Source organism: Salvelinus sp. IW2-2015, linkage group LG17 (assembly GCF_002910315.2).
Source record: "Salvelinus sp. IW2-2015 linkage group LG17, ASM291031v2, whole genome shotgun sequence".
Lineage (NCBI taxonomy): Eukaryota > Metazoa > Chordata > Actinopteri > Salmoniformes > Salmonidae > Salvelinus > Salvelinus sp. IW2-2015.
This window is the reverse complement of record NC_036857.1, coordinates 20,795,942-20,823,596: the sequence shown is the minus strand read 5'-3', so window position 1 is coordinate 20,823,596 and position 27,655 is coordinate 20,795,942. Positions and strand designations below refer to the sequence as shown.

The 27,655-nt window shown below is 41.9% G+C and overlaps 3 protein-coding genes across 6 annotated transcripts in view; 1 reads left to right on the top strand and 2 right to left on the bottom strand.

Annotated features, from left to right (window-relative positions):
• The window catches only part of LOC111976290 (calmodulin-binding transcription activator 1-like), a 244,186-nt gene extending 237,626 nt beyond the window's left edge, over positions 1–6,560 (bottom strand). The window contains exons 1-2 of the mRNA XM_024005084.2: positions 6,459–6,560; positions 1,445–1,546 (exon numbers count right to left, since the gene is read on the bottom strand). Of these exons, the coding sequence (XP_023860852.1) occupies positions 1,445–1,546; positions 6,459–6,483 (127 nt within the window). The 5' untranslated portion in view covers positions 6,484–6,560. The remainder of the gene's footprint in view (positions 1–1,444; positions 1,547–6,458) is intronic.
• Positions 6,561–7,813: 1,253 nt separating this feature from the next.
• LOC111976935 (dnaJ homolog subfamily C member 11-like) lies at positions 7,814–18,679 on the top strand. 4 transcript variants are annotated; one of them, XM_024006110.2, is given in 17 exon segments: positions 7,815–7,958; positions 9,767–9,896; positions 10,055–10,128; positions 10,270–10,371; positions 10,464–10,592; positions 10,711–10,833; positions 11,053–11,126; positions 11,231–11,420; positions 11,517–11,602; positions 12,193–12,309; positions 14,224–14,379; positions 15,260–15,329; positions 15,478–15,535; positions 15,647–15,789; positions 16,069–16,198; positions 16,318–17,973; positions 18,032–18,679. In XM_024006110.2, coding segments are annotated over 16 exon segments (1,710 nt in total). In that variant the 5' UTR covers positions 7,815–7,856; the 3' UTR covers positions 16,344–17,973; positions 18,032–18,679.
• LOC111976937 (THAP domain-containing protein 3) overlaps positions 17,487–27,655 on the bottom strand; it is an 11,129-nt gene continuing 960 nt past the window's right edge. Inside the window, exons 3-4 of the mRNA XM_024006116.2 lie at positions 27,445–27,576; positions 17,487–17,750 (exon numbers count right to left, since the gene is read on the bottom strand). Coding sequence (XP_023861884.1) covers positions 17,487–17,750; positions 27,445–27,576 — 396 coding nt within the window. The remainder of the gene's footprint in view (positions 17,751–27,444; positions 27,577–27,655) is intronic.

The window sequence follows — 27,655 nt, the reverse complement described above, 5'->3', positions numbered from 1 at the left end:
AGTAAAAAAATATTGAAAATTTTAGTCTCCCATGGTGTTGCTAAATTGAATAGGCCTGTATTCAGAAGTGAGGCTGAGAAAGGCTAAGTCAAAGAGCTGCACAACATATTAGACAGGAAGTTCAACAAACATGCACACGAACAGTCTAACTCCTGCAACAAACTGAAAACATCTCTTTACGTATTTCAGCTCTCACCCATCCATGCAAAGCCCATCTCAAGAAGAGCAGAGGTGAGAGCTTGTGGCACGCACACGGCACCACACACCACAACACACACACAAACACACACACACACACACAGTCAGCCAGGGAAGGACTCAGCCAGCCCTTTATCATAACTACTCCCACAATTACTCAGATCACTGGTTTACCTGCCTGGGCCTGGGCTGCTCTGAGCAGCGTTACAGTGTCCTGGTGAAACCTCCAGGCAGCCAGGCAGGCAGGCAGAGAAAGCACATTAACTAGGCCGCCTGACATGGGAATAGGATGCCATAATAACACGCACCAGCATGTAGGGAGAGCAAGACTAGAGAAAACACTCACAAAACAGACTAGTCACAGCTGGGGGGTGATGCGTTAGTCCTGAATCCCAATCACTAAGAATCACAGACTACAACACCAACCAACTCCTTTGCTGCCTCTAAATCTACATCTCAAAGTGTGTTGAGTAAAAACGCAGAGCTTTGAAGCGGCTAAAGCTATATCAAGGAGAACAGTGTAATGAGTGAAGAGCATAACAAGGAGATTTGGTTGATTTCAGCCTCTCTTTTCAAAACACTACTCCAAATACACTTCATTACCTAGATCAACAGAGTCCTTGGCAGTAGAGGAACTGTAAAGGAAGCTGCTGTGGTCTTTAAGCATGAAGAAAGAAGAAGAGACACAAACTGCTCTACGACGCTCCAGCATACATGGCAATCTTTTCATTAACGGAATGTTGTGAATTCAAAGGAGGCTCCTCTTGATTAGGCTAGCTGTTAAAACTGAAATTATGCAACTTATCAGGGCTATAGAAACACTTCTAGCATTTAGTAAACATAGCAGCCTTATCCCAGTGCATTCCTCATCCAGATGAATGGGTAGGAGAGCTTCTAGCTCCAAGTGGTAGCCTTCCTTCTCTTTCAGGGCCTGCCCTGCTCCTGATCTCCTGGCCTCAACCTAAAACAATCACTCTTAGTTAACGACAACACTTCTGCTATTGACAGCATGATCCCGTAAAGCAGACACTTCAATCACCAGAGCAGCAAGCCCCTCTCCGGTCCAGGAGGAACACCCAGAGCAAAAGAGGAGAGGAGGAGGGGGTGGGGGTGGGGGGGGGTCAGATGAAAATCAAGAGGTAAATAAATGAATCGATGAATGAATAATAGATGTGCCAGCTATAGTGGGCTCTCGGAGCAGAGCACAGTGCCACGGGGGGATGCAGTATTATTAACACTCTCTTACTGTTCATCTCTGTGTCATCACTGATACTCTTAGGAGGAGCATGGCCGGCATAACACACAGCTGATCTGTACATTCGATCCGGATTACGAATTTTCTTCAGTCCTTCAGGAGGCAAAAAGAGAGTAGAGAAAATCGAGGAAAAGAAGCAGGGTATTCTCCCAGATGCTTACAATAGCCCAGTACAGCCCTGTTTCTTTCCCCCATGCAAACACATTGACAGACAGAGAGCAGCTGGACAGTGAAGATGTTWACCTGCAAACAACAGATTAGAAACAAACCCCACAATAATGTAACTAAGGCTTGAGTTATTCAGGAGACAGAGGTATTACAGACACAACAGAGACTGGATAACAGTACTACTCCTAGCCCTGACCTTGGCTTAACCTAAACCCCTGGATTGTGAAGAGTTAGCCTGCAATATAGTATCATGACCAAAAAAAACAACTAACAGGACGGGTGATCAGCACTATTCACTGCCGAGGTGTAAAGATAACATATTTCAGCAAAATAGTCATCCACAGCTATACAGTGGGCTATATTCAAAATAGTACATGCTACTGACAAAGAGCAAAGTGGTAAACCTAAGCTCCAATAAGCAAGGTCATACACCCCAAAATATTTCCACCACGAGGCATCTCTAGTGAAAAGTGAAGGAAATATTTTGATTTTAGGTGCACAGTTGAAACTTTCACAGACATTATTTTAAAAAACACACCATTTATGCAAGTGGGAAAGGTGGTTCATGAGTAGTTCTATGTCACCGTTGAGAGTTCAAGACTGACACTTCAGCTGTCACTGAGTCTGGCACATTCTACTTTACATCTCATTGATCTTAGAGATCGTATTTCCAAACAGTTCTGACAGGCCTAGCATACAATATATACAATACATCTTATTTTAAAAACCTAACAAAAAATAAATTGTTGCATCATGGTTTTATACATATGTAGAATAACTCAGAGTTCTAAATTAGCTTTTAAAAAACAAAACATGCGTATCAGACAATCTGACAGATCCAGCCTGATTGATTTGTTCCTTAGCATAGTGCCAGACATTTTGCTTGCTCGTTGGTATAGTCCTACATGATTGCTTATCTATTCTATTTATAATTTATTCTATGCTGCTGAATAATGGATCTCTTGGTTTAAACAAACAGTTCTATTTTTTTTCCCTATTCTGGGAATGGTCCCTAATGACGAGTGAAGGGCCTAGCAATCAGGCTCATTGTAGGCCTGGCTGGGTTTGATTCAGGTCAATATTGGTCCACATCACATCAGTAGTAAGCTGGATGAATCAATGTGATCAATCAGAGAGGGCCTTGGCGGCATAGAGACATACTGGTCTAAAGTATGACACCACCTGTCATCGGCAGCCAGAGTCAGCCAGAGCCTGGAGACGGACGGAGCAAACTTCCATCCATCCACACCTCACTAATTCAATTAAGGGAAAGGAAAAATGTCCAGCCTGATTGCTGGTTGATTCCACACAGAACTATACAAAGGAATGGCTGAGGAAGAAACGGTCTTTCTGAGATCAGGGGGAGAAGGTCACTTGTTTGATGATGTAACACTAGGCTACATACAGCCTGACTGAAGTTAATGACTGTGTGATTTCCAGAGGACTTATTCTATTTTTGCACCCTGTGAACTTTCCAAACCCAGACAGACATCAACTATAAATAGGCCCCTACCATATTTGTTTGCAAAAGCATTGATACTTTTAAAGTGTATTATAGCCTCTCTTACTCACAGGTCTACAGTACAGTATGACCATATATCACATTCAAGTTGACATACAAGGTTATGTTTTCTCTGTTGAGGAAGATACCCTTCAGTGAGAACATGTTATAACCAGGTTAAGTGTACTGACCCAGAGATAGGCTAGGCTACAGAGGAGAGAAATGGCATTCTGTCTACAGACCAAGGAGACTAAGTTAGTGGAGTGTATATAAGAAACATATCTGGCATTGCCTCTGTCCACTTCACACCCTTTACAAATACATGATCACCACTCTGAAGTCCTGAAGGATTCAAAGGTGTCGGGGGTTTACTTTAAAGTCTAAATTGAGAAGGAAAGATGTGTCACTTTATTGGAATGATCTTCATTCAACACCTGCTATTTCCGTTCCCTCCGTGACTAGTAGTATTCTTAGACTCACTGTTCTTTAGGAAGTGTTGGGGAAAGCCCTATCCCCCAGGGTCTAGCAATCAGTTAGATGGGTCAGAAGTAACTCATGGTGTTACTCTGTACAAAGAAGACCACTGAGAGAGACTGGCTCATATCCCCCTGGGAGTAGCACAGGATGTGACCTCCAGTGCCATCAGGAGACCTGCCAAACAAGCAAACTATACCTATAGCCCCCACCCCACCACAGTCCAGGTGCTTCAAGGACAAAAGGATAAAAGAGATGGTGTTAATACCTATGGGAGGATTACTGGATCTACAGGAAAACGGTAGTGCATTAGTAGTAGTGCTGAAATAATATAAATATTATATATTTTTTATTTATTTTTTATCTCTAGGTCTAGACTATTTCATATTCTTCATATTCTCCTTTACTGAGACACATCATTGGATAACTGATTTTGAATGAATATTGGATGGAAAAATAAAGACTGGATGACTATTCTATGTAAAAGCTACCCGGCTCCAGATTGCCTGAGAGGACATTGTGTTTATGTGGAGGCATGAAGCACTCTCTCTCCTCCTTCATCCTCCCCCTCCCCCTCCTTCACTGACCAACCTCACAGGAACACCAAAAATAACTCAACCTGCTCAGCAATGGGAGTTTCAAGTCAGGGTTTCAGTAAAAGCTCCTGGTGATGGAGAGGCAAAGAAATTAACAAAGGTAGTGACTATAGTTACATTCATCTTGTGTGTATGGATGTAATGCATTAGGTCTAAACGCCACTGTGAAGTAGGACGTCATTCCTATTACAGAGATAGGTATCCTCCCTTTTTAATTTTGTCATATACATTAGGCCTACTACTACACTTTAAATGTAAAGTGTGTCCCAGTATAGTCATTCCTTTTTCACAGCTCAATACCACCCCCCTGTGGAGTTTTGTTTAGGAGTTGGCACAACCAGCTCACAGGCTCAGCTCTCTCATCTTTGTTATTGTGGTCTTACACAACAGTATACAAACACATTGACCATCAGTGTTATCTTTATCGTATAAACCTAGATCATAAGTATGTATAGTATTTTTATTCTACATTGGAGGTGGCTCAAGCTGTGATAAGGCATACACAAATAGAAAGTACAGGATGGCAACAATTTTTCCCTATTGAGGCTACTAAGCTCACCCTAAATGAACACTCCCCTAATTATTTTGACATCAATAGTTCTCTCTACATTAGTGCGTCAATATGGAACATTTCAGTGTATCTAATTATTTGATGTCTGTTTTAGGCCACTCTATGCATTCCGGTTATTGCCAGCCATTTGAAAATATGAGCTCGCTCTTTGTCACCACCCCCTGGTTACATATGAACAATACAACTTAATGTATTTGAAAACAATATGAAGAGCATCGTAGACTAAATGCAAGAAAGCTCGACTGCAGTTTAAAAAACGATGCAGAACAACTCTAATGTTTATGAAAACCGTGCACATTTTTAAGTTTAAAATGCATATACTAAACCTATATAAACTATAGGACTGAATAGGCTGTCCACTAGATTGTATTATCACATACTATCAATAATTATGATGCAGTATACATATACTTCTACTGCAATTAGGATACTAATTATAACATTGATTTTCTTCTAAACAAATCTACTTTGCAGGTTAATATGGTTTAGTCATAATCAAGCTTCTTAATAGCCTTAATTAAACAATGTTCATTGTAAACATGTTACGCTTCTAAATGCATGCATTCCTCCTGTCTTATTCTAACATTTTGATTATTTTGACAATGCATTTTACCTGTCCTCTATAATTTTGACTGTTAACTAATACTCAAGTGTTATACTCTCCAAATTAAATGACATTTTCAAGTCAATATGGATCCAGACCAGATGCACATTTCAACCCAAATTAGCTTCAAATATTCAATAGTTAGTGAAATAGGCTAGAATATCAAAACTTCCTTTTCAGATTGTCCCTTTGACAGAAAGATAACACCCTTTTTGGCTAAATTAAAAACGCTCTTTAGAATCTTACTATCCATCACATCTGAGACACATCTGGTGGCATTCAATTCCAAAGCTGTGTATGGTACAACATTCTAGCTTTAAAAAAAAAGATATATATATATATATATATATTATAGCAAACATCGACATTATTATAAAATAACACTTTTAACTAAGCAATAATATATTGTTGTCTGTAAGACAACCAGCTAAAATCTCACTCGATAGGGTAGTTCCCTTTCCCTTTCAGAAACCTCAACCAACGGGTGATCTCGTCGAGTAAATAAAAAGATTGTCCAGGACTTGCAAGCAAGCATTTTTGTTACCAGACATGGTCACTGGATGGCTAAAATGCATTCTAAGCAAACTAAACTACAATCTAACGTTTGATACGTAGGATGTTATAGATGTTCCATGTCAAATAGCCTATGTAATAGCTTGCTTGCGTTTATGTAATAAAAACAAGCTTATTTTCAAAGCTGGATAAATAGAACAGAAGTTGGCAATGACATGTTGTTGTCATTAACTTGGCTTGTTTTATAGCTATTTAGCTTGCTGCTTCACTGAACTGAATCTAGAATAAAATAGGATTATACAATTCGGCTCTTAGATCATGCTGGCTATTTTGTCTTCTTGTTTTTATAATGTGTAGGCTATGATGGGCATAGCTGGCTAGAAAGCTAGCTAATATTAGCTGGCTAGGTAATGTTGTCTCCACGTTAAGCTGCCTGGTATTTCGGAGGAAATACAAGAGTGCTATTCTTGTAAAAACTCCACGTCTCTCATCACATATTTTAACAAAGTCTGACTTTAAAATATTGTATATCACATAGTTGTCTTACTGGTAAATTAATCCCATTATATCTCTCTTACCTTCCGGCTTGTTTTCGGCAGCCATTTCCCCTTCGCGCGCAACATCCTCCTCCTCCTCACGACCGTGGGTACCACGCGCGTGCACGGCGAGGACAGCACGAGGAGGGACTCGAGGAGAAGCAGCGAGTCCAGCCAATGCAAACTTACCATTGGTTGTGAGGCAATGACTGACAATGTTACTCTGGAATGGCAAAGTGACATCAAGAAAAAACACGCATCCAATGCAACTACCAGACCACGTCATTGGCCGAAAGGTAACACCTCAAAAGTAAATGAACCAATCTGCTTTGGAATGGACTAATAATTATGTTATAATGACACCATTTGGAATTGGGCATGAAGTCATAGTCTATGTCAGATTCAAATGTATACTGCTTAGATTAGGCTACATACAATAATTTCATAAAGTCAACCATTTAGCTTATGCAACAGAAAAAAACGTATACATACATGTAAAGTGTTTATATAGGCTAATTGATAGTAGACGTTTCTGCAGCTCTAACCATTTGAATTACAACCCTGTCTTTTCTTTCTGCTTCCATTTTGCATTTATATTGATGTGTGAATTTTCTGTAATTCATGTAATTCAGGGCTCATCTCTAAAGAGACCTTGAGACTCCCTGATCAGATAAAGGTTAAATAAAATACAAATAAATGTGTCTCTGATGGGCCAGACGCATGGGTGCTGAAAAGACAGCTCCATTCATCGAGGAGGCGGGTGATGTCACAGCGCAGCTATCGACGCGCTCGCACAGCAGCATAGCAAACGGAGCAAAAATAACACTGAGCGAAAATCAAAGCCCCGAAGTCCCTATTCTGAAAAACAAGACATTAAAAGCATTAGATATTATTTGAAGAGAGTGAGAATAATCATTATGTGCATAATGCACTGAATATAGTATATATTTTAAAGTTCCGTGTGACAATAAACTTTATCACACGGAATCATGTAATGTGTAATTTAACAACTTTGTAACATTGTAACAAGGGAAGACAGTGTTGAAGTGTGAGTTTTCATGAATCTAACCTGTAAAGGAAGCTGACAGAGTTATCATGCATTGTACATTGTTTACCAAACTATTTAAGCAGTTGCCAATTAGGCTACAGAAATAGCACTAAATGGTTGTTGCTGTTGCAATTTTTAACTGAACATCTTCTTAGGCACTCTTTTGTGCCATAATAAGAAAAAATAACGTCCATTTGAGATAAATTATTGATCAAATAGATTTATATAGCCTAATTTACGCAAAAATATTTCTGGTGCGCCGTGGGCTGGTTTTTGAGTCTGTCAATATGTTGTTGGTAGGCATGCTTGATAAAGACATCCAGTCCACAAGGTGGCAACAGTGGTGCGGTTTGACAGATACAGACCGGAAGAGGGAATGAAAGGTTGTAAACATGGCGCCGGCCTTGGAAGACGGTGAATTTGACAACGATGATTACTATTCTTTACTTAATGTCAGAAGAGAGGTACGGCATGTTTGGATGCTGTTCGGATGTGTATGTGTGGATAATTTGATAAGTGATTTCATAGTCGGTTTGATGTAAGTTTTCTGGAACAAATAAATGTAGGCGGCGTACCGTTTTGCTAGCTAGCCAGATAGCTAGCTAAGTCAGTTGACCCCCGTTTATGATTGGGCGCGTTCGAGAGGATCACTTTTGTCAAGTTGGTGACCATCGTTGCTCACGCTTTTCAAAGTGTGTTGCATTATGGGGATAACATTGTCTGGTTTTCGGCTGCATGAACTCTACAAAAAACGTGATCAAAGGTCATTTAAGTTTTTATTGCAGTCGACTGAAAGTTTCTGCTTTTGTTCCCCAACTTCATTCTGCAGCCATCTTCTTTGTGGGAGGCCCTATTGTCAATCAGTAACAACGTTGTTGATATTAGAGGCTCTCTCCCACCAATTGATTTTTACAATGTATACACTTATATTTATGTTTGTGATATGGGGGATGTTTATTTCAACAGTATAAAGAAACTTTTATAAACAATGCCAACACTGCCATGTTACACTGAGCCTTGCTGTTGGAAAACAACATTAGTGTCCGACTTTCGGCTGTCTACAGTCGGTTGCTTTAGCCTTAACTCTCGAACAAGCCCATTGATTTCAGACTTGGATCAAATGTGGCTAACCAAATGTACGTTAGCTGACAATATTTATACAATTGTTTAACACACATCACCCGTATCTAACATTAGCTGATAACCAATAAATGTGTAACTAACGTTGCTAGTCAAAGTAAAGTTAGTTGGCACAAGTTGGGCAGCTAGCCAACCAACATTGAGTGATTGGTGACAAGGACATTATCCCTGACTTTTGTCCATGCCATCGTAGAATAGATGGCGGGTATGGTCTGTTTTTCTCTTATAAATTATTTGAGTCGTCTATGCAGATATTGTCCGTGTTCGAGAGCATCAATTGTAAACCAATGACTATATATGAATGGACAATGCCACTGATCACGTGACACCATTCCTATGCGAAGACTCAATAGCGCATTGAGACATAGCATGCGTAGTTAGAGCTACTCCAGGAAGTAACATTGCAGGCTAGCTCGATGCTGCCCCCTCTCATTGAGCAACTGCAGTTGAAGGCCGACCGGGGTACTGCAGGCTAAACTTGTTTGCGATTTTAAAATGATCGTTTAAGCTGTCTCTTATACACATCTTACTGCAGGCTAAACTTGTTTGCGATTTTAAAATGATCGTTTAAGGATATCTGGTGTATTAGAATCAATTATTAGTACCATGATTGTCTTCGAATGTTTTATTTACGTAAAGATTGACATTTGTTAATTTACTATAATGGGGATCCTGTTTTCTGCAAACAATGCCTGCAGTATCGCGGTCAGCCTTGAATATCCGTGGCTGCAATGAAAGAGGGCAGTTGTTCTCCCCTTTGTAACGGGTGTAAAATGGCTAGCTAGTTAGCAGTGCAAGCGATTAGCGTTTCATTCGGTGATGTCATTCCCTCTGAAACCTTGAAGTAGTTGTCTCCCTTGCTCTGCGAGGGCTGCGGCTTTTGTGGAGCGATAGGTAACAATGTTTCCTGGGTGACACGTCGTGTTCAGAGGGGTCCCTGGTTCGAGCCCAGGTTAGGGCAAGGAGAGGGACGGAAGCAAGACTGTTACACATGCAAGTGCACTAGCTGTTTGGCTTGATAGTTAGGCCTCAAGTGCAACATGTAATGTTAGGTCGTCACTTAGAAACCCTTTGTATTTGTCTACTTGGAATCATATTAACTAGCTAGTACTTTCTCACAAGTAAGTTGAAGTTCTCATGTTTTCTTCTGTTCATCTATTAGGCAACACAGGAGGAACTGAAGGTGTCATACAGGCGACTGTGCATGCTCTACCACCCAGACAAGCACAGAGACCCTGAATTGAAAAGGCAGGCGGAACAGCTCTTTAACCTAGTGCATCAAGCTTATGAGGGTAAGAAGAATCCTAGACTGTGACTTCATGCCATTTTTCGATCATGGCTTTGCGCTGTTTCAGCTGAACATTTAGGTCAACTTGCTCGTTGTTGTCTCTGGATTCTATGTATCTGAACCTTTCATTGTAACTGATAAGTTGCATGTTTCTCCCTGTAGTCCTTAGTGACCCACAGTCACGAGCTATCTATGACATCTATGGCAAGAGAGGACTGGATGTTGAAGGATGGGAGGTAAGTACAGCATTTTCTTTTGGGCTTGCCTTTATAATATACATAGGCTACTGTGGCAGGAAGTACTATATATGTTCATTGTCAAGCTAATGAGTGTTGCTGATCATCAGGCAGAAATGGCTCATGTCTTACTGATTCCAGGTGGTGGAGAGAAAAAGATCACCAGTAGAGATCCGAGAGGAGTTTGAGCGTCTGCAGAGAGAGAGGGAGGAGAGACGGCTACAGCAGAGGACCAATCCCAAGGTCTGTTTATTTGTGTGTGTACTGTATTAGTGACTATAGGACTGAAACCCTGCTGTTGCATGATCATTTATTGATGTGACTGTCTCATTCAGGGGATGATCAGTGTGGGTGTAGATGCCACAGACCTCTTTGATCACTATGAGGAGGATTACGAGGATGTGCCTGGAGGGGGCTTCCCACATGTTGAGATCAACAAGATGCACATATCACAATCCATAGAGGTAATAGAAAAGCTCAAAATGGGTTTGAAAAGTTCTTAAAATGTGTATGGGTAGAAGTTTGGCTAACAGACCACCACATTGGAAAACTAGGTGTAATGTTATTTGTTACCTATTGCAGGCCCCCCTCACCACCTCAGACACAGCTGTTCTCTCTGGCTCCCTCTCAACCCACAATGGAAACGGAGGAGGAAATATTAACGTGGCACTGCGGAGAGTCACCTCTGCTAAGGGCTGGGGGGAGGTCAGGAACCATTCAATCATTTACAGTTTCTACCTACATATACACATGCACATATAGACACTCACACACACACACACACTGCATACTAGTGCTTTCAAATGCTCACACACCTACAATACATGCAAACAAACAATTATCACATTTGTGTTCTATTTTACACTGAGTAGCACAATGTGAAAGTTCTATTTTACACTGAGAGGTTATTTGTTTATCCACCAGGTGGAGTTTGGGGCAGGGGACACACACGGGCCCCTCTTAGGTATGAAGATATTCCGTAACCTCACAGCTCGCTGGTAAGTCAAGATTCCAGAACATTAGAAATCTGTAAAGCAGCATCCCATTGTGTTTGGGCTACAGTTGAATCAGAAAACACGTAGAATGACTTGTTTTTCTCCAGCTTTGTGACTGCTCAGTGTGGACTCCATTTCTCGTCCCGGGGTGTGCGGCCTGGTTGCACCACGATGCTGGCTCGGCACCTGGACAAGAACACCATGGGCTACCTGCAGTGGCGCTGGGGCACCCAGTCCTCCATGAACACCAGCATCGTCAGGGACACGAAGACCAGCCACTTCACCTTGGCCATGCAGGTCAGCACAGCATAATATAATTAAATAGAGCAATTGTAGTATAAGAAGGGACTGCTGTCTGTAACGGATGTATTCTCTATTTCCTGCCCTCTGCAGCTTGGGATCCCTCACTCCTTCATGATGATGAGCTACCAGTACAAGTTCCAGGACGATGACCAGACCAAAGTCAAGGGCTCAATCAAGTATGTCCACTTTATAATGAGATTTGAACATTTGGGCCTCCCGAGTGGTGCAGCGGTCTAATGAGGCGTCCCTACAGACCCGGGTTCAATCCCAGGCTGTGTCACAACCGGCCGGGAGTTCCATTGGGTGGCACACATTTGACCCAGCGTTGTCCGGGTTAGTGGTGGGTTTGACCGGGGGGGCTTTACTTATCCCATCCCGCTCTAGCGACTCCTTGTGGCAGGCTGGGTGCCTGCAGGCTGACTTCGTTCGTCAGTTGAACAATGTTTGGTGCAGCTGGCTTCCGGGTTAAGCGGGCGGGTGTTAAGAAGCGCGGTTTGGCGGGTCATGTTTCGGAGGATGCATGACTCGACCTTCGCCTCTCCCGAGCCTGTTGGGGAGTTGCAGCGATGAGGCAAGATCGTAATTGGATATCACGAAATTGGGGAGAAAAAGAGGGTAAAATACAAAAAAAAACAGATTTGAACATTTGTTTGTTTTGATAAATGGGGGCCATTGAACCGTAGAACTGAAACCTTTATTATAAATCATCTGGTCAGTTCACGGACAATATAGGAAGACTGGCTGACTGTCTGTCATTGTCTTGTAGAGCTGGCTTTTTTGGGACGGTGGTGGAGTARGGTGCAGAGAGYAAGATCAGTCGGCACAGTGTCTTGGGGGCGACTGTCAGTGTAGGAGTGCCTCAGGGCGTCTCCCTCAAAATAAAGTAAGTATGGCTCAGTTATTCTTAACCAAACAACCTCAGTACAGTAGTTGTTGGCATAAGGCATTTGGGTTATTCTTGAGTAGTGGCATTTTTTTCKAATGTATTTTGTACATCTTCTAAATCAACTAATATGGTGACTTAATGACTTACTATATTTTACCATTATCATAACATTGTGCCATCAGTAGGAGTAGTAACACCAATGACACATTTTAGGTCATTAAGGATTGTCTTTAATGGCGGCCACAGATTCTCAAAACTAAGGTCATTAACACGTTTCAAAAAATGTACTGAAGTGATATGATTTATCATTTTTGCTCACCATTTAATTTCCCTTCATTTAAATTGAGTAAAACCAATGACATGATGTATTTACACACCAAATTATCAGTGGAATCCTATATTTTGACATACTAAAAAGGTGTGATTAGCGAATCATTTTCTTTCAACTCTACCCCTCCCCAATTAGTTTACCACTGGAGGGAATGCTCAAGGTTGTTGTATATCTTTGTAATGAGGGAATTTTAAGGCAATAACACAAATGACAAGACTTAGGGACACATATTATACAAAAAAAAAACGTATTTGTCTATACAATATATTAAATTGTTTTTACTTTCTAGCATTCAAAATAATAGATATCTTTAAATCCCCAAAACATGTCACTACTTGGCAATTCCACAATAACAGAGTGAGGCACAAACCATCATTCTGTTACCAAACTTTGCATCTGCTCAGTTCTTAAAGTAAATGTTTTTGTAAAATGTTCAGTGGAAATTGTTAAAAGTAGTCCATGGTTTGCTTAACTTTGCAATAGTTGTTTTTTGTTTGACATCCCGTTTAAAGTGAAAAATCTGAGTCTCAGCATCACTAATGGGAAAGATGGGCCAATTAGCTTGCCCTAAGTACTTAAAGGTAGTCAGCGAAATGAGGTCGCACCGCAGATATTTTGATGAGTGAGATACAAGACTTTGTGTTTTTCATGGTTGCAAATGCGAGGGATGCAAATGCCAACGCAGTTCAAGAATGACCCATTTGTTCGGAATAAGTGACATGTTTTCTGTTGATTTCTGTTGGAACTGCTAAGCCATTTAGTGAAGTTTTCATCAATTTGTCAAAAGATTTAAGTGACAACGGCCTGTTGTCATACAGCCTGGATTCGAACCAGGGTGTCTGTAGTGATGCCTCTAGCACTGAGATACAGTGCCTTAGACCACTGCGCCACTCGGGAGCTCTAAATAAATGATGTGCTTAATTAATTAATGTGTATAAAAGCACTTTGTTGTACCAAATTAAAACCAGAAGTGCTACAGTATGTTTCCATCCCATCCAAAATCTGATAAACAGAAAGTCTGATAAACAGGAAGTGTGCCTGCTCTGGTCTTGGCACGTGCACTTTAGCAACAGCTCAGATACACTATGATTATGTATCAGAGTGAGATTTTTATTTGTCAATTGGCAGCCAAGCACCGATCATCATGTCACCAGCATACAAAAAAAKCTCCATATTTATTGGAAAGGAGCATCAAGCTCATGACTGTTCACCACCCTGTGAAGTTCATCGTAACTTAATTCATCTGTAGCCTAATAAATTGTGTATTGTTTTAAAAGTCATGGGAGGACCACACAATATCATAGCGTGACTGCAAGTTTACTGGGACGTGATGGTCATTCTTTCAACAAATGTGCAAGAAAACATTTTCACTGCCATTTGTTTCGCATGATTTATTTCACCAACAAAAATGTTATCCACACCTGTCTTTCGTATTTTGTTCTGTCGCCATTTGGACCGTTTACCGGCATCAGGCCTGTCGTGAGTTTATTTTACATTTTTTAATACAACAGGTACTTTACACACATTTAAAAATGGTTCGATGGAAACTTTGTTATTGATGATGCATCTTATTTGTACAGGCTGAACCGAGCCAGCCAGACATATTTCTTCCCCATCCATCTGACTGACCAGCTCCTGCCCAGTGCAGTGTTCTACGCCACAGTTGGACCACTCGTCTTCTACCTCGCTATTCAGAGACTCGTCATCAGGCCCTACGTGCGTGCCCAGAAGGAACAGTAAGACTGCCCACTTATCTACACTTCATGTTAAAGTTTGTGTCAGTATTTCAACTGCTCATTGTGTGATGGCCTTTTAGCTTCATGGCTTGGCTTTACTAATAGAAGAAGTCATAGTAAACAAATTGTGTGTGTGCAACGCAATCTTGGGAAGCCCTCCTAATTAGGTTGATAGTTGCCATAGCACCCTGGTAGCAGCCTAGACACAGAGCTCCTGTAAATTTATACATATTTTAAAGTGCCTTTTTTTCCCCTCATTGTGGATTTGCTTATATCTGGTGGTTTTGAGACACTGATTTCCCGATTTTTGGCTTGGCTAGTTAGCTAGCTGGCTAGTGTTTGTTAAAAAAAAAAATATATATATATATATATATATATGCATATGCATTTGGACTCAGTACCAGCTTTTTTTTTATTTCACCTGGCTGCCAGTTCCTGATCGTTTGAGAACATCACCTGAGGAGTCGCTTTAAGCGTGATAATAATGAGAGACAGAGGAATCCAGCAGTGCTGAGGCAGAGGGCTCGTAGTGCGGACGACTGGATACTATTCTGAACTGTTTTGTGAGCTTTCTAGTGCAAAGTGGGTGCTTCACAGAGCAGAAGAGAAGTCCAGTGCCTATATGACTCAGGCTGGTTCCCAGACTTGCCCTCACCAAGACTCCATTTCTATAATTTACCATCCTCTGACCAGTTCTCTCCTCTCAAACCATGAGCTGACCCTCTCCATCTGCAGAGGATGCAGCATTCATATCGCTTGTTTGTTTCTTACTTATGAAGCGCTTTGAGATTCCTATTATGAAAAACGCTGTAGAAGTTCAATAAATGTATTATTAATACATGTATTATTAATTCATCCATTATGCCTCTCCACTGTCTAGTGACCTGGAGAAGCACCGGGAGAGTTCAGCCTCGGACATTGCTAGGAAGAGGCAGGAGGCAGAGTCTGCTGTGAGTGCACTATGTCTCCTCATAGAAATACATAATGTATATCGGCATCAAGCAAACACACATTCCTTACAATATGATTAGATGCTCTATTGGTCTCTTGTGTGTGAATGTTAGCAGCTTGATCTGACATCTCGATTTCCTTCTGAAGGTTTTGCTAATGCAGGAATCTGTGCGCAGGATCATTGAAACTGAGGAATCTAAAATGGGTAAATGGGCTTCTGTCAGCACCAGAATGATCAGTATAAGAACACATTATAGAAGCTATAAAATGAGTTCAGTGACTCAACATGCTGACAGGATAATGTTTCCTGGATCAGGTCTCATCATCCTCAACGCCTGGTACGGCAAGTTTGTGACGGACAACAGTCAGAAGCATGAGAGGGCAAAGGTCATCGATGTGACTGTTCCGCTGCAGTGCCTGGTGAAGGACTCCAAACTCARCCTCACAGAGGCCACAAAAGTATACAGCCATAGTTACTAGACTAACTCTATCATAACTTAGTTGCCCGGAGTTCCCTTTGGCATTACTGAATGCAAAATATCAGTATTAGAGTAATTTTTGTCCATTCCAATTTTTTCGGAGTATGATATTTGGTACAGTACATGGTACTGATAATGTTAATGCCATTTTTTGGGGTTACAGAAACACACCATAAAACTATAAACTGCCTTAGGTGTAATAAGTAGGGTTGACAGGTCTGTGATGATGACTGATGTTGTTATTGTGTTGTCCTCCCAGTCAGGACTACCTGGGTTCTATGACCCCTGTGTGGGGGAGGAGAAGAGTCTGAAGGTACTGTATCAGTTCCAGGGAGCGATGCATCAAGTCCTCTCTCCTGAAGGGGAAGCACTCAGGATACCAAAACAATGTAGGTGGCCTTACCAATGTGTCTGCTCAACTACATGAGTTACATTTCTTAAAACACATACTGTATTTCTGTTCAACAGTATTCAATTGCTGTTTTTTTTTCTCTTTCCCTCCATGTAGCTCACAGGATTGATGCCGACACATAGGAACCTCTTTTCTGGACCGAATGGGACATTACACAACGTTAAACTGATAGTTTGGCAATGGATGGACAGACACCGATTTACCCCTTGTCCTAAAAAAAAGTCCTGCATATCCCCTCTTTATGTTGTCCATAAGAGGAGAAATGGCAGAAACTTACTCAACAGGGGGTTGCCCTATTGAATGAAATTCAGTCTAAAGTCACTCAAAATGGGATGGTCGTAATCTCAGTTCTCCCCTTTCAGGTATGGCTCGTAATGGATGACTCAGTACTGTATGGACACTGCAGTGCCTATGTGACCCTCTTGAATGTATTAATGCACCTCTGTATATTTGCCATATTATTAAAATCTCTTCCAAGCTGCAATAGCCCATTTTGGAAATTGAGCTGGAAACAATATTTTGTCACCATTTTTGTTGTACAACAAACTATTAGTCAAAAGTTGAACCCAAAGTTGATTGGAAGTGTACCCCACCTTCTGTATGGTTTGAACTGTCAGAGATCAATGTATCTACTGACATGGTTGCCCAATAAGGCTATGTCATCTGGGTGTCCTGTGCCTGACAGGTCAGTGAATAGTACAAGGCTGACCTGACTCTGATAACATCACATACTGTACTTAAAGTACAGAAAAAAACAGGCATGAGATGTAGGCCTATATTCAGTTATGTAACTTGAGTGGTTTATTGACATGAACATCTAATGCATTTACACTTTAGTTCTAGGGAATGTATAAGAAAATGTATGTGTTCATGAAATMGTATTTTTTAAATATATATATTAAAAACATTCAGGTTATGTTTGTAAAGGCCTGCATGTGCAGATGTCAATGGAATATTTTTCAACTTCATTTGTGTTTTAATCCTTGATTGATTTTAATTCAGGAATAAAAACTGAGGTCCAGGAAGGTCACTTTAAACTCTTGGGAAAAGTATACTATATTATCTAAAGAATGGTTTTGCAGATGGCAGCAAGATGGATCTGGCTGCAAAGCTTTCCAAAATAAATATTTTACACTCATTGACCAAGATGAAATTGGAAAAAGTCTTGTCTTCAAGACTATGTTTTCAGAAGAGGATCAGCAAATTAATTTAACTCCTTGTGTTCCAATACAAAATAGCTTTCCAATAAAACCAATGTCAATGTGTCAGCTGATATCATTCACAGCTATCCTCTGTACACTTGGCCGTATAGATACTTTACCAGCAGCCCTGGCCAGATTCTGCCAGCTGCGTAGACTTGACAACTCGGAGCGTGCTGCKTTCAATTTAAACCGCATCTTGTTGATCAGCTGGCTCTTCATTTGTAACCTTCTGTTGAGCCATTTGTTGGTATCCAAGGCTTTGAATAGCTGGGCCTTCACTCCACATGGGTCGGACAGCGAGTAACTGTGATCGAAGATGACAACATGCTAAATAAAGAATAAAGAAAATCAGTTGTGACTGATAAAGAATAATTTCAGGTGTTTAGATTCAATGTGATAGTGCATAAATGTATGTAACAACCCTATGGCTCAGTCTCAAACCATACAGAATACAATGTTGCACAAGACTCACATAGAAGTTGAGTATTAGAAGACTGACTGGGCAGGGTAAAGACTAACTGAGAATTCTCAACTTCAAGATATACATAATGTAAGTCGCTCTGGATAAGAGCGTCTGCTAAATGACTTAAATGTAAATGTAAAATAAGGTCACATCTCGGTGGAGTTGAGTGGCAATTAGTTTTGGCCAATGTTGTGTATTAACCCTGGATTGCTGATGCTTGGCCATTGAGTGGCTTTGAATCCACCGGTCAGTCAAATTGGCACTCCCCAGTATGAACAGTCCTCCATAGGAATTACTGGAATTTCAATTAAATGTTACATGTATTTKAGTATTGTTTTGTTGTAGTGGGGACAGTAACATTAGTACTATAAAAAATACTTGAAGGAAAATGTTTTATATTTTTATGTTAAGCTAACAATATAATTTAAAAGTATGCGTTAAGGTGTCTGTAATAGAATAAATGTGTCAAAACAAATGTAGACATTAACAAATGCATTTCTATTGATGGGTTTGCTAACAACTACACTAAAACGATGTGTGCGCTTCCATGGGGCAGAAGTCAGTGTGTTGTGATTCTGCATGGCCAAGTTGCTAGCAAGAAMGACAAATTGCCATGTAAGTGGCTCGTTTCATCTTGTTCTTGATACCATGTCTTGTTTTGAGGTGTTTTGACTGATTTCATGTCAATGCTAATATGGCTCAAATTCTCTATCTACACTGAACAAAAATATAAAACGCAATATGTAAAGGGTTGGTCCCATGAGCTAAAATAAAAGATCCCAGAAATGTTTCATTAGAACAACATTTTTATTTTTCTACATCCCTGCTAGTGAGCATTTCTCCTTTGCCAAGATAATCCATCCACCTGACAGGTGTGGCATATCAAGAAGCTGATTAAACAAGATCGTTACACAGGTGCACCTTGTGCTGGGGACAATAAAAGGCCACAGATGTCTCAAATTGAGGTGTTTCCAGATAATTTAATGCTTATTTCTCTACCATTAGCAGCCCGTTTTAGAGAATTTAGCAGTACAGTGCATTCGGAAAGTATTCAGACCCCTTGACTTTTTCCACATTTTGTTACATTACAGCCTTATAAAATGTATTAKATTTTWAAAAATGGCCTCATTAATCTACACAAAATACCCCATAATGACAAAGCAAAAATTGGTTTTTAGACATTTTTGCAAATGTATAAAAATTAAAAACAGATACCTTATTTACATAACTATTCAGACCCTTTGCTATGAGACTCAAAATTGAGCTCAGGTGCATCCTGTTTCCATTGATCATCCTTGAGATGTTTTACAACTTGATTGGAGTCCACCTGTGGTAAACTCAATTGATTAGACATGATTTGGAAAGGCACACACCTGTCTATATATGGTCCCATAGTTGACAGAGCATGTCAGAGCAAAAACCAAGCCATGAGGTTGAAGAAATTGTCCGTAGAGCTCTAACTGAGCAATCGGGGGAGTAGGATGTTGGTCAGGGAGGTGACCAAGAATTCKATAGTCACTCTGACAGAGCTCCAGAGTTCCTCTGTGGAGATGGGAGAACCTTTCAGAAAGACAAGCATCTCTGTAGCACTCCACTAATAAGGCGGAGTGCTACAGAGTAAAAGGCACATGACAGCCTGCTTGGTTTTCCAAAAGGCACCTAAAGGACTCCGACCATGAGTATCAAGATTCTCTGTTCTGATTAAACCAAGATTGAACTCTTTGGCCTGAATGCCAAGCGTCACGTCTAGAGGAAACCTGGCACCATCCCTACGGTGAAACATGGTGGTGGCAGCATCATGCTGCGGGGATGTTTTTCAGGGACTGGGAGACTGGTCAGGATCGAAGGAAAGATGAATGGAGCAAAGAACAGAGATCCTTGATGAAAACCTGCTCCAGAGCATTCAGGAACTCAGACTGGGGAGAAGGTTCACCTTCCAACAGGACAACGCAGGAGTGGCTTCGGGACAAGTCTCGATCGAACATCTCTGGAAAGACCTGAAAATAGCTGTGCAGCGACGCTCCCCATCCAACCTGACAGAGCTTGAGAGGATCTGCAGAGAAGAATGGGAGAAACTCCCCAAATACAGGTGTGCCAAGCTTGTAGCATTTTACATTTACATTTAAGTCATTTAGCAGACGCTCTTATCCAGAGCGACTTACAAATTGGTGCATTCACCTTATGATATCCAGTGGAACAACCACTTTACAATAGTGCATCTAACTCTTTTAAGGGGGGGGGGGTTAAGATAGAAGGATTACTTTATCCTATCCTAGGTATTCCTTGAAGAGGTGGGGTTTCAGGTGTCTCCGGAAGGTGGTGATTGACTCCGCTGACCTGGCGTCGTGAGGGAGTTTGTTCCACCATTGGGGTGCCAGAGCAGCGAACAGTTTTGACTGGGCTGAGCGGGAACTGTACTTCCTCAGAGGTAGGGAGGCGAGCAGGCCAGAGGTGGATGAACGCAGTGCATCATACCCAAGAAGACTCAAGGATGTAATCACTGCCAAAGGTGCTTCAACAAAGTATTGAGTAAAGGGTCTGAATACTTATGTAAATMTGATATTTCATATATATATATATTTTTAGTTATTTAATACATTTGCAAAAAAATACCTGTTTTTGCTTTGTCATTATGGGGTATTGTGTATAGATTGAGGGGAAAAAACTAATTCATCCATTTTAGAATAAGGCAATAACGTAATAAAATTTGGAAAAAGTCAAGGGGTCTGAATACTTCCCGAATGCACTGTATATCTAACCGGCCTCACAACTGCAGACCACGTGCAACCACGCAAGCCCAGGACCTCCACATCTGGCTTCTTCACCTGCGGGATCATCTGAAACCAGCCACCTGGACAGCTGATAAAACTGGATTTGGACAAGCACAACCAAATAATTTTTGCACAAACTGTCAGAAACCTTCTCAGGGAAGCTAATCTGCGTGCTCGTCGTCCTCACTAAGGTCTTGACCTGACTGCAGTTCGGCGTAGTAACCAACTTCTGTGGACAAATGCTCACCTTCGATGGCCACTGGCACGCTGGAGAAGTGTGCTCTTCATGGATGAATCCCGGCTTCAACTGTACTGAGCAGATGGCAGACAGCGTGTAAGGGGTGGTGTGAGCGAGCGGTTTGCGGATGTCAACGTTGTCAACAGAGCCCCATGGTGGMGTTATGGTATGGGCAGGCATAAGCTATGGACAACAAACACAACTGCATTTTATCGATGGCAATTTGAATGCAGATACCATGACGAGATCCCGAAGCCCGTTGTCGTGCCGCCGCCATCACCTCATGTTTCAGCATGATAATGCACTGCCTCATGTCGCGAGGATCTGTACACAATTCCTGGAAGCCGAAAATGTCCCAGTTCTTACATGCCCTGCATACTCACCAGACATGTCATTCATTAAGCATGTTTGGGATGCTCTGGATCTGATGTTACCAATGCATCAGGGTAGCGTTCCTTTTCAAAGCTGGGTCTTGTCAAAAACAGACTGAGATCAACGATGAGACAGGAAAGACTGAACCCTTTGAATCTTATGGCTCTTGAGAATTATGTACTCAGGGCACTTGATTTTAAGGACATAGTTGCAGATTTTGCTGCTTGGAAAATGAGGAAGAAATAATTTTAAGGTAAACCATGATTAAACTTTATGTATTAAATGAATGTACTGCATAAGACCTAATGCTCGTCCACTGGAGATGGCAGGAGAGGCTCTGTCCAGCCAGCTGGCAGAGGCCGCGCTCTTGTTTTCTTTGCGAAGGCTGTGCAAATGGTAACTGTCCATGGTTCTCCTGAATCAATAGTGGGACCATTCTGTGTAGCGTAGGACATACAACGGTTTGTTATATACTGTATGTTTTGTGGACTTTACAYGATAGACATTACTCTCTGGTTTTAACCGTGATGATTATGAAACAGAAACGGACAAATGTTATGCTTTACTGTGCTGTATTTTAGCCTAGGCCCTATTTCATTTGTTTATTTAGAGAAGACACACGCCTATAATCCCGTGCATAAAGTAAATTTAATTAAAATTGCCAAAATTAAATACTCTAATCCTGTCTATACATAAATACAATCATTGAAATTAGGCTACTAAAGCATGATTTGGCCACAGAGGATCATTAGCTTCTTTTTTTTTWAAGTGGATTATTCTAAATCGCCTACAGTCAGAAGGAAAGGCAGCGTGCACAATAATGGGCAGATTATTGTTGAGTTGCGACTGTCAGTGAAAAGTAGAAGCCCAGCCAGGCATATCGCAATATTTCAAAATACAATTGCGGGAAAACATAGTTTGGAAAACAAATGGTATTGCTGTAAAGAGAAGGCAATAAAAATACTAATGTCTTTTAGTTATCAAAATTCTCAACTTAATTGAGCGAACAACAGTATAGCATATATTATTGGCACCAGTGGAGAGCATTGGCAAATTCTTAACATTGCAAATTCGTAACATATAATACGAATTGTAATTCCTAACATATATGAAATGGGTGATGGACATCCACAAATGAATAAACGCCATACGAAACGTAACATATCATTCTACGCAGCCACTGCTGGCTAGCCTACTTCACCAGTACTGTATCATTTTAATCATTTTAGTCAATAAGATTTTTGCAACGTAAGCTTAACTTTCTGAACATTCGAGACGTGTAGTTCACTTGTCATTCCAATCTCCTTTGCATTAGCATAGCCTCTTCTGTAGCCTGTCAACTATGTGTCTGTCTATCCCTGTTCTCTCCTCRCTGCACAGACCATACAAACGCTTCACACCGCGTGGCCGCGGCCACCCTAACCTGGTGGTCCCAGCGCGCACGACCCACGTGGAGTTCCAGGTCTCCGGCAGCCTCTGGAACTGCCGATCTGCGGCCAACAAGGCAGAGTCATACTCAGCTATGCTTCCTCCAGTCCCTCGACTTCTTGGCACTGACGGAAACATGGATCACCACAGATAACACTGCTACTCCTACTGCTCTCTCTTCGTCCGCCCACGTGTTCTCGCACACCCCGAGAGCTTGGTCAGGGGGTGGTGGCACGGGATCCTCATCTCCTCAAGGTCATTCTCTCTTCTCCCCTTACCCATTCTCTATCGCCTCCTTTGAATTCATGCTGTCACAGTTACCAGCCTTTCAAGCTTAACATCCTTATCATTTATGCCCTCCAGGTTCCCTCGGAGAGTTCATACAATGAGCTTGATGCCTTGATAAGCTCCTTTCTGAGGACGGCTCACCTCTCACAGTTTGGGCGACTTTAACCTCCCCACGTCTACCTTTGACTCATCCTCTCTGCCTCCTTCTTTCCACTCCTCTCCTCTTTTGACCTCACCCTCTCACCTTCCCCTCTCTACACAAGCAGGCATACGCTTGACCTCATCTTTACTAGATGCTGTTCCCACTAACTCATTGCAACTCCCTCCAAGTCTCCGACCACTACCTTGTACTTTTCCCTCTGCTCTCCAACACTTCCCACACTGCCCTATCGGATGGTATCCGCGCCGTCCCACCTTCGCTCTCTCTCCCCCGCTACTCTCTTCCTCTTCCATCTATCATCTCTTCCCTCTGCTCAAACCTTCTCCAACCTATCTCCTGATTCTCCTCTCTCAACCCTCCTCTCCTCCCTTTCTGCATCCTTTGACTCTCATGTCCCCTATCCTCAAGGCCGGCTCGGTCCTCCCTCCCGCTCCGTGGCTCGACAGCTCATTGCGAGCTCACAGAACGAGGCTCCGGGCAGCCGAGCGGAAAATGGAGGAAATCGCCTCCTGCGGACCTGCATCCTTTTCACTCCCTCCTCTCTACATTTTCTCTTCTCGTCTCTGCTGCTAAAGCCACTTTCTACCACTCTAAATTCCAAGCATCTGCCTCTAACCCTAGGAAGCTCTTTGCACCTTCTCCTCCCTCCTGAATCCTCCTCCCCCCCCCCCCCCCCCCCCCCCCCCCCCCCCCCCCCCCCTCCTCCCTCTCTGCAGATGACTTCGTCAACCATTTTGAAAAGAAGGTCGACGACATTCGATCCTCGTTGCTAAGTCAAACGACACCAGCTGTTCTGCTCACACTGCCCTACCTGTGCTCTGACTCTGTTTCTCCCCTCTCTCTCCAGATGAAATCTCGCGTCTTGTGACGGCCGGCCGCCAACAACCTGCCGCTTGACCCTATCCCCTCCTCTCTTCTCCAGACCATTTCCGGAGACCTTTCCCTTACCTCACCTCGCTCATCAACTCATCCCTGACCGCTGGCTACGTCCCTTCCATCTTCAAGAGAGCGAGAGTTGCACCCCTTCTGAAAAAACCTACACTCGATCCTCCGATGTCAACAACTACAGACCAGTATCCTCTTTTTTTTCTCTCCAAAAACTCTTGAACGTGCCGTTCTTGGCCAGCTCTCCTGCTATCTCTCTCAGAATGACCTTCTTGATCCAAATCAGTCAGGTTTAAGACTAGTCATTCAACTGAGACTGCTCTCTCTGTATCACGGAGGAGCTCCGCATCTGCTAAAGCTAACTCTCTCTCTCTGCTCTCATCCTTCTAGATATATGGCTGCCTTCGATACTGTGAACCATCAGATCCTCCTCTCCACCCTCTCGAGTTGGGCATCTCCGGCGGGCCCACGCTTGGATTGCGTCCTACTGACAGGTCGCTCCTACCAGGTGGCGTGGCGAGAATCTGTCTCCTCACCACGCGCTCTCAACTGGGTCCCCCAGGGCTCTTGTCTAGGCCCTCTCCTATTCTCGCTATACACCATCACTTGGCTCTGTCATAACTCACATGGTCTCTCTCTATCATTGCTAGTGCAGACGACACACATTATCTTCTCCTTTCCCCCTTCTGATGACCAGTGGCGATCGATCTCTGCATGTCTGGCAGACATATCAGTTGGATGACGGATCACCACCTCAAGCTGACCTCGGCAAGACGGAGTGCTCTTCCTCCGGGGAAGGACTGCCGTTCCATGATCTCGCCATCACGGTTGACAACTCATTGTGTCCTTCTCCAGAGCGTAGAACCTTGGGTGATCTGGACACACCCGTCTTTCTCAACTAACATCAAGGCGGTGGCCCGTTCCTGTAGGTTCATGCTCTAAAACATCGCAGAAGTACCCCTGCTCACACAGGAAGCGCGCAGGTCCTAATCCAGGCACTTGTCATCTCCCGTCTGGATTACTGCACATCGCTGTTGGCTGGGCTCGCCTGCCTGTGCCATTAAACCCCTACAACTCATCCAGAACGCGCAGCCCGTCTGGTGTTCACCTTCCCAAGTCTCTCAGCTCAACCCGCTCCTCCGCTCTCTCCACTGCTTCCAGTTGAAGCTCGCATCCGCTACAAACCATGTGCTTGCCTACGGAGCTGTGAGGGGAACGGACCTCCATACTTCAGGCTCTGATCAGGCCCCTACACCCAAAAAAGGCACTCTGCGTTCATCCACTCTGGCCTGTCGCCTCCCTACCCTGAGGAAGTAAAGTTCCGCTCAGCCCAGTCAAAACTGTTCGCTGCTCTGCCCCCCAATGGTGGACAAACTCCCTCACGACGCCAGGACAGCGGAGTCAATCACACCTTCCGAGAACTGAAACCCCACCTCTTTTAAGGATACCTAGGATAGGATAAAGTAATCCTTCTGACCCCCCCCCCCTTAAATGATTTAGATGCACTATGTAAAGTGGCTGTTCCCTGGATGTCATATAGGTGAATGCACCAATTTGTAAGTCGCTCTGGATAAGAGCGTCTGCTAAATGACTTAAATGTAAATGTAATTCTAAATTGAGTGTCTCGGATTTAAGTACAGAATAATACGACCTGGTTGGTGTCTCCCTTTCTTGTAGGCCTATTAATTGGACAACATTGCTTTTATAGATATGTTTGTCAGCAAAGTAGGCTACCTTTGTCTATTAAAAAATATTTGTAATCTCTCACTTCACACTGACTGTAGAATCACTTTGATTGACAGACAGTAACAACAAGCTTCACATGTGAAACATGTGTAGGCTATGTAATGATCTATCCTTGTAGACTATGTAATGATCTATCCTTGTAGACTATGTAATGATCTATCCTTGTAGACTATGTAATGATCTATCCTTGTAGGCTATGTATGATCTATCCTTGTAGACTATGTAATGATCTATCCTTGTAGGCTATGTAATGATCTATCCTTGTAGGCTATGTAATGATCTATCCTTGTAGACTATGTATGATCTATCCTTGTAGGCTATGTAATGATCTATCCTTGTAGGCTATGTAATGATCTATCCTGTGGCTATGTAATGATCTATCCTTGTAGGCTATGGTTATATCTATCCTTGTAGGCTATGTAATGATCTATCCTTGTAGGCTATGTAATGATCTATCCTTGTAGACTATGTAATGATCTATTCTGTAGGCTATGTAATGATCTATCTTGTAGACTATGTAATGATCTATCTTGTAGGGCTATGTAATGATCTATCCTTGTAGGCTATGTAATGATCTATCCTTGTAGGCTATGTAATGATCTATCCTTGTAGGCTATGTAATGATCTATCCTTGTAGGCTATGTAATGATCTATCCTTGTAGGCTATGTAATGATCTATCCTTGTTAGGCTATGTAATGATCTATCCTTGTAGGCTATGTATGATCTATCCTTGTAGGCTTATGTAATGATTCTATCCTTGTAGGCTATGTAATGATCTATCCTTGTAGCTATGTAATGATCTATCCTTGTAGGCTATGTAATGATCTATCCTTGTAGGCTATGTAATGATCTATCCTTGTAGGCTATGTAATGATCTATCCTTGTAGGCTATGTAATGATCTATCCTTTAGGCTATGTAATGATCTATCCTTGTAGGCTATGTAATGATCTATCCTTGTAGGCTATGTAATGTCTATCCTTGTAGGCTATGTAATGATCTATCCTTGTAGGCTATGTATGATCTATCTTGTAGGCTATGTAATGATCTATCCTTGTAGGCTATGTAATGATCTATCCTTGTAGACTATGTAATGATCTATCCTTGTAGCTATGTAATGATCTATCCTTGTAGACTATGTAATGATCTTATCTTGTAGACTATGTAATGATCTATCCTTGTAGGCTATGTAATGATCTATCTTGTGGCTATGAAATATCTTCTTGTAGGCTATATGTAATGATCTATCCTTGTAGGCTATGTAATGATCTTCTTGTGGCTATGTAATGATCTATCCTTGTAGACTTATGTAATTGATCTATCCCTTGTAGGACTATGATAATGATCTATCCTTGTAGACTATGTAGCAATGTCACATTGATAATTTTCTCTCATTTTAGACCAAGTCTTTTCATTGTTAAAATAGGCCTAGGCTATATTTTTTTCTCTCAAATGAATACTCTTCCAAGTAATTTAATACAATCATCTGTTTGGATATTCAAATAACCATGCCCATCCCTACTTGTTACTTTTATAAATATAAATTATTTAACGCTTACTGTGTACTTGTGCTTGTCCTGACAGAGTTGTGAGTGGGAATTGGAATCTCTTTGCCACTCAACTCCATTGTATCGTGCGTAGTTGAGAATTCTCAGCTAGGTAAAAGCTCACTTTCTTGTTGCCCTCTGCAGATTTGGATAGAAGTCTCTCTTCTGGGTCCAGGTCATTCTGTGTTTCCATCTTTTCTTGGGACACACTGACACCCTTTGGAAGCAGTTTGAGCCTTTTTCCTGACTTTCTTTTCTAGTAATAAAATAAAACCATTAGTTAATAGCCAATAATCAAATCAAATTTTATTAGCCAGTTAGAAAACATTTTTTTM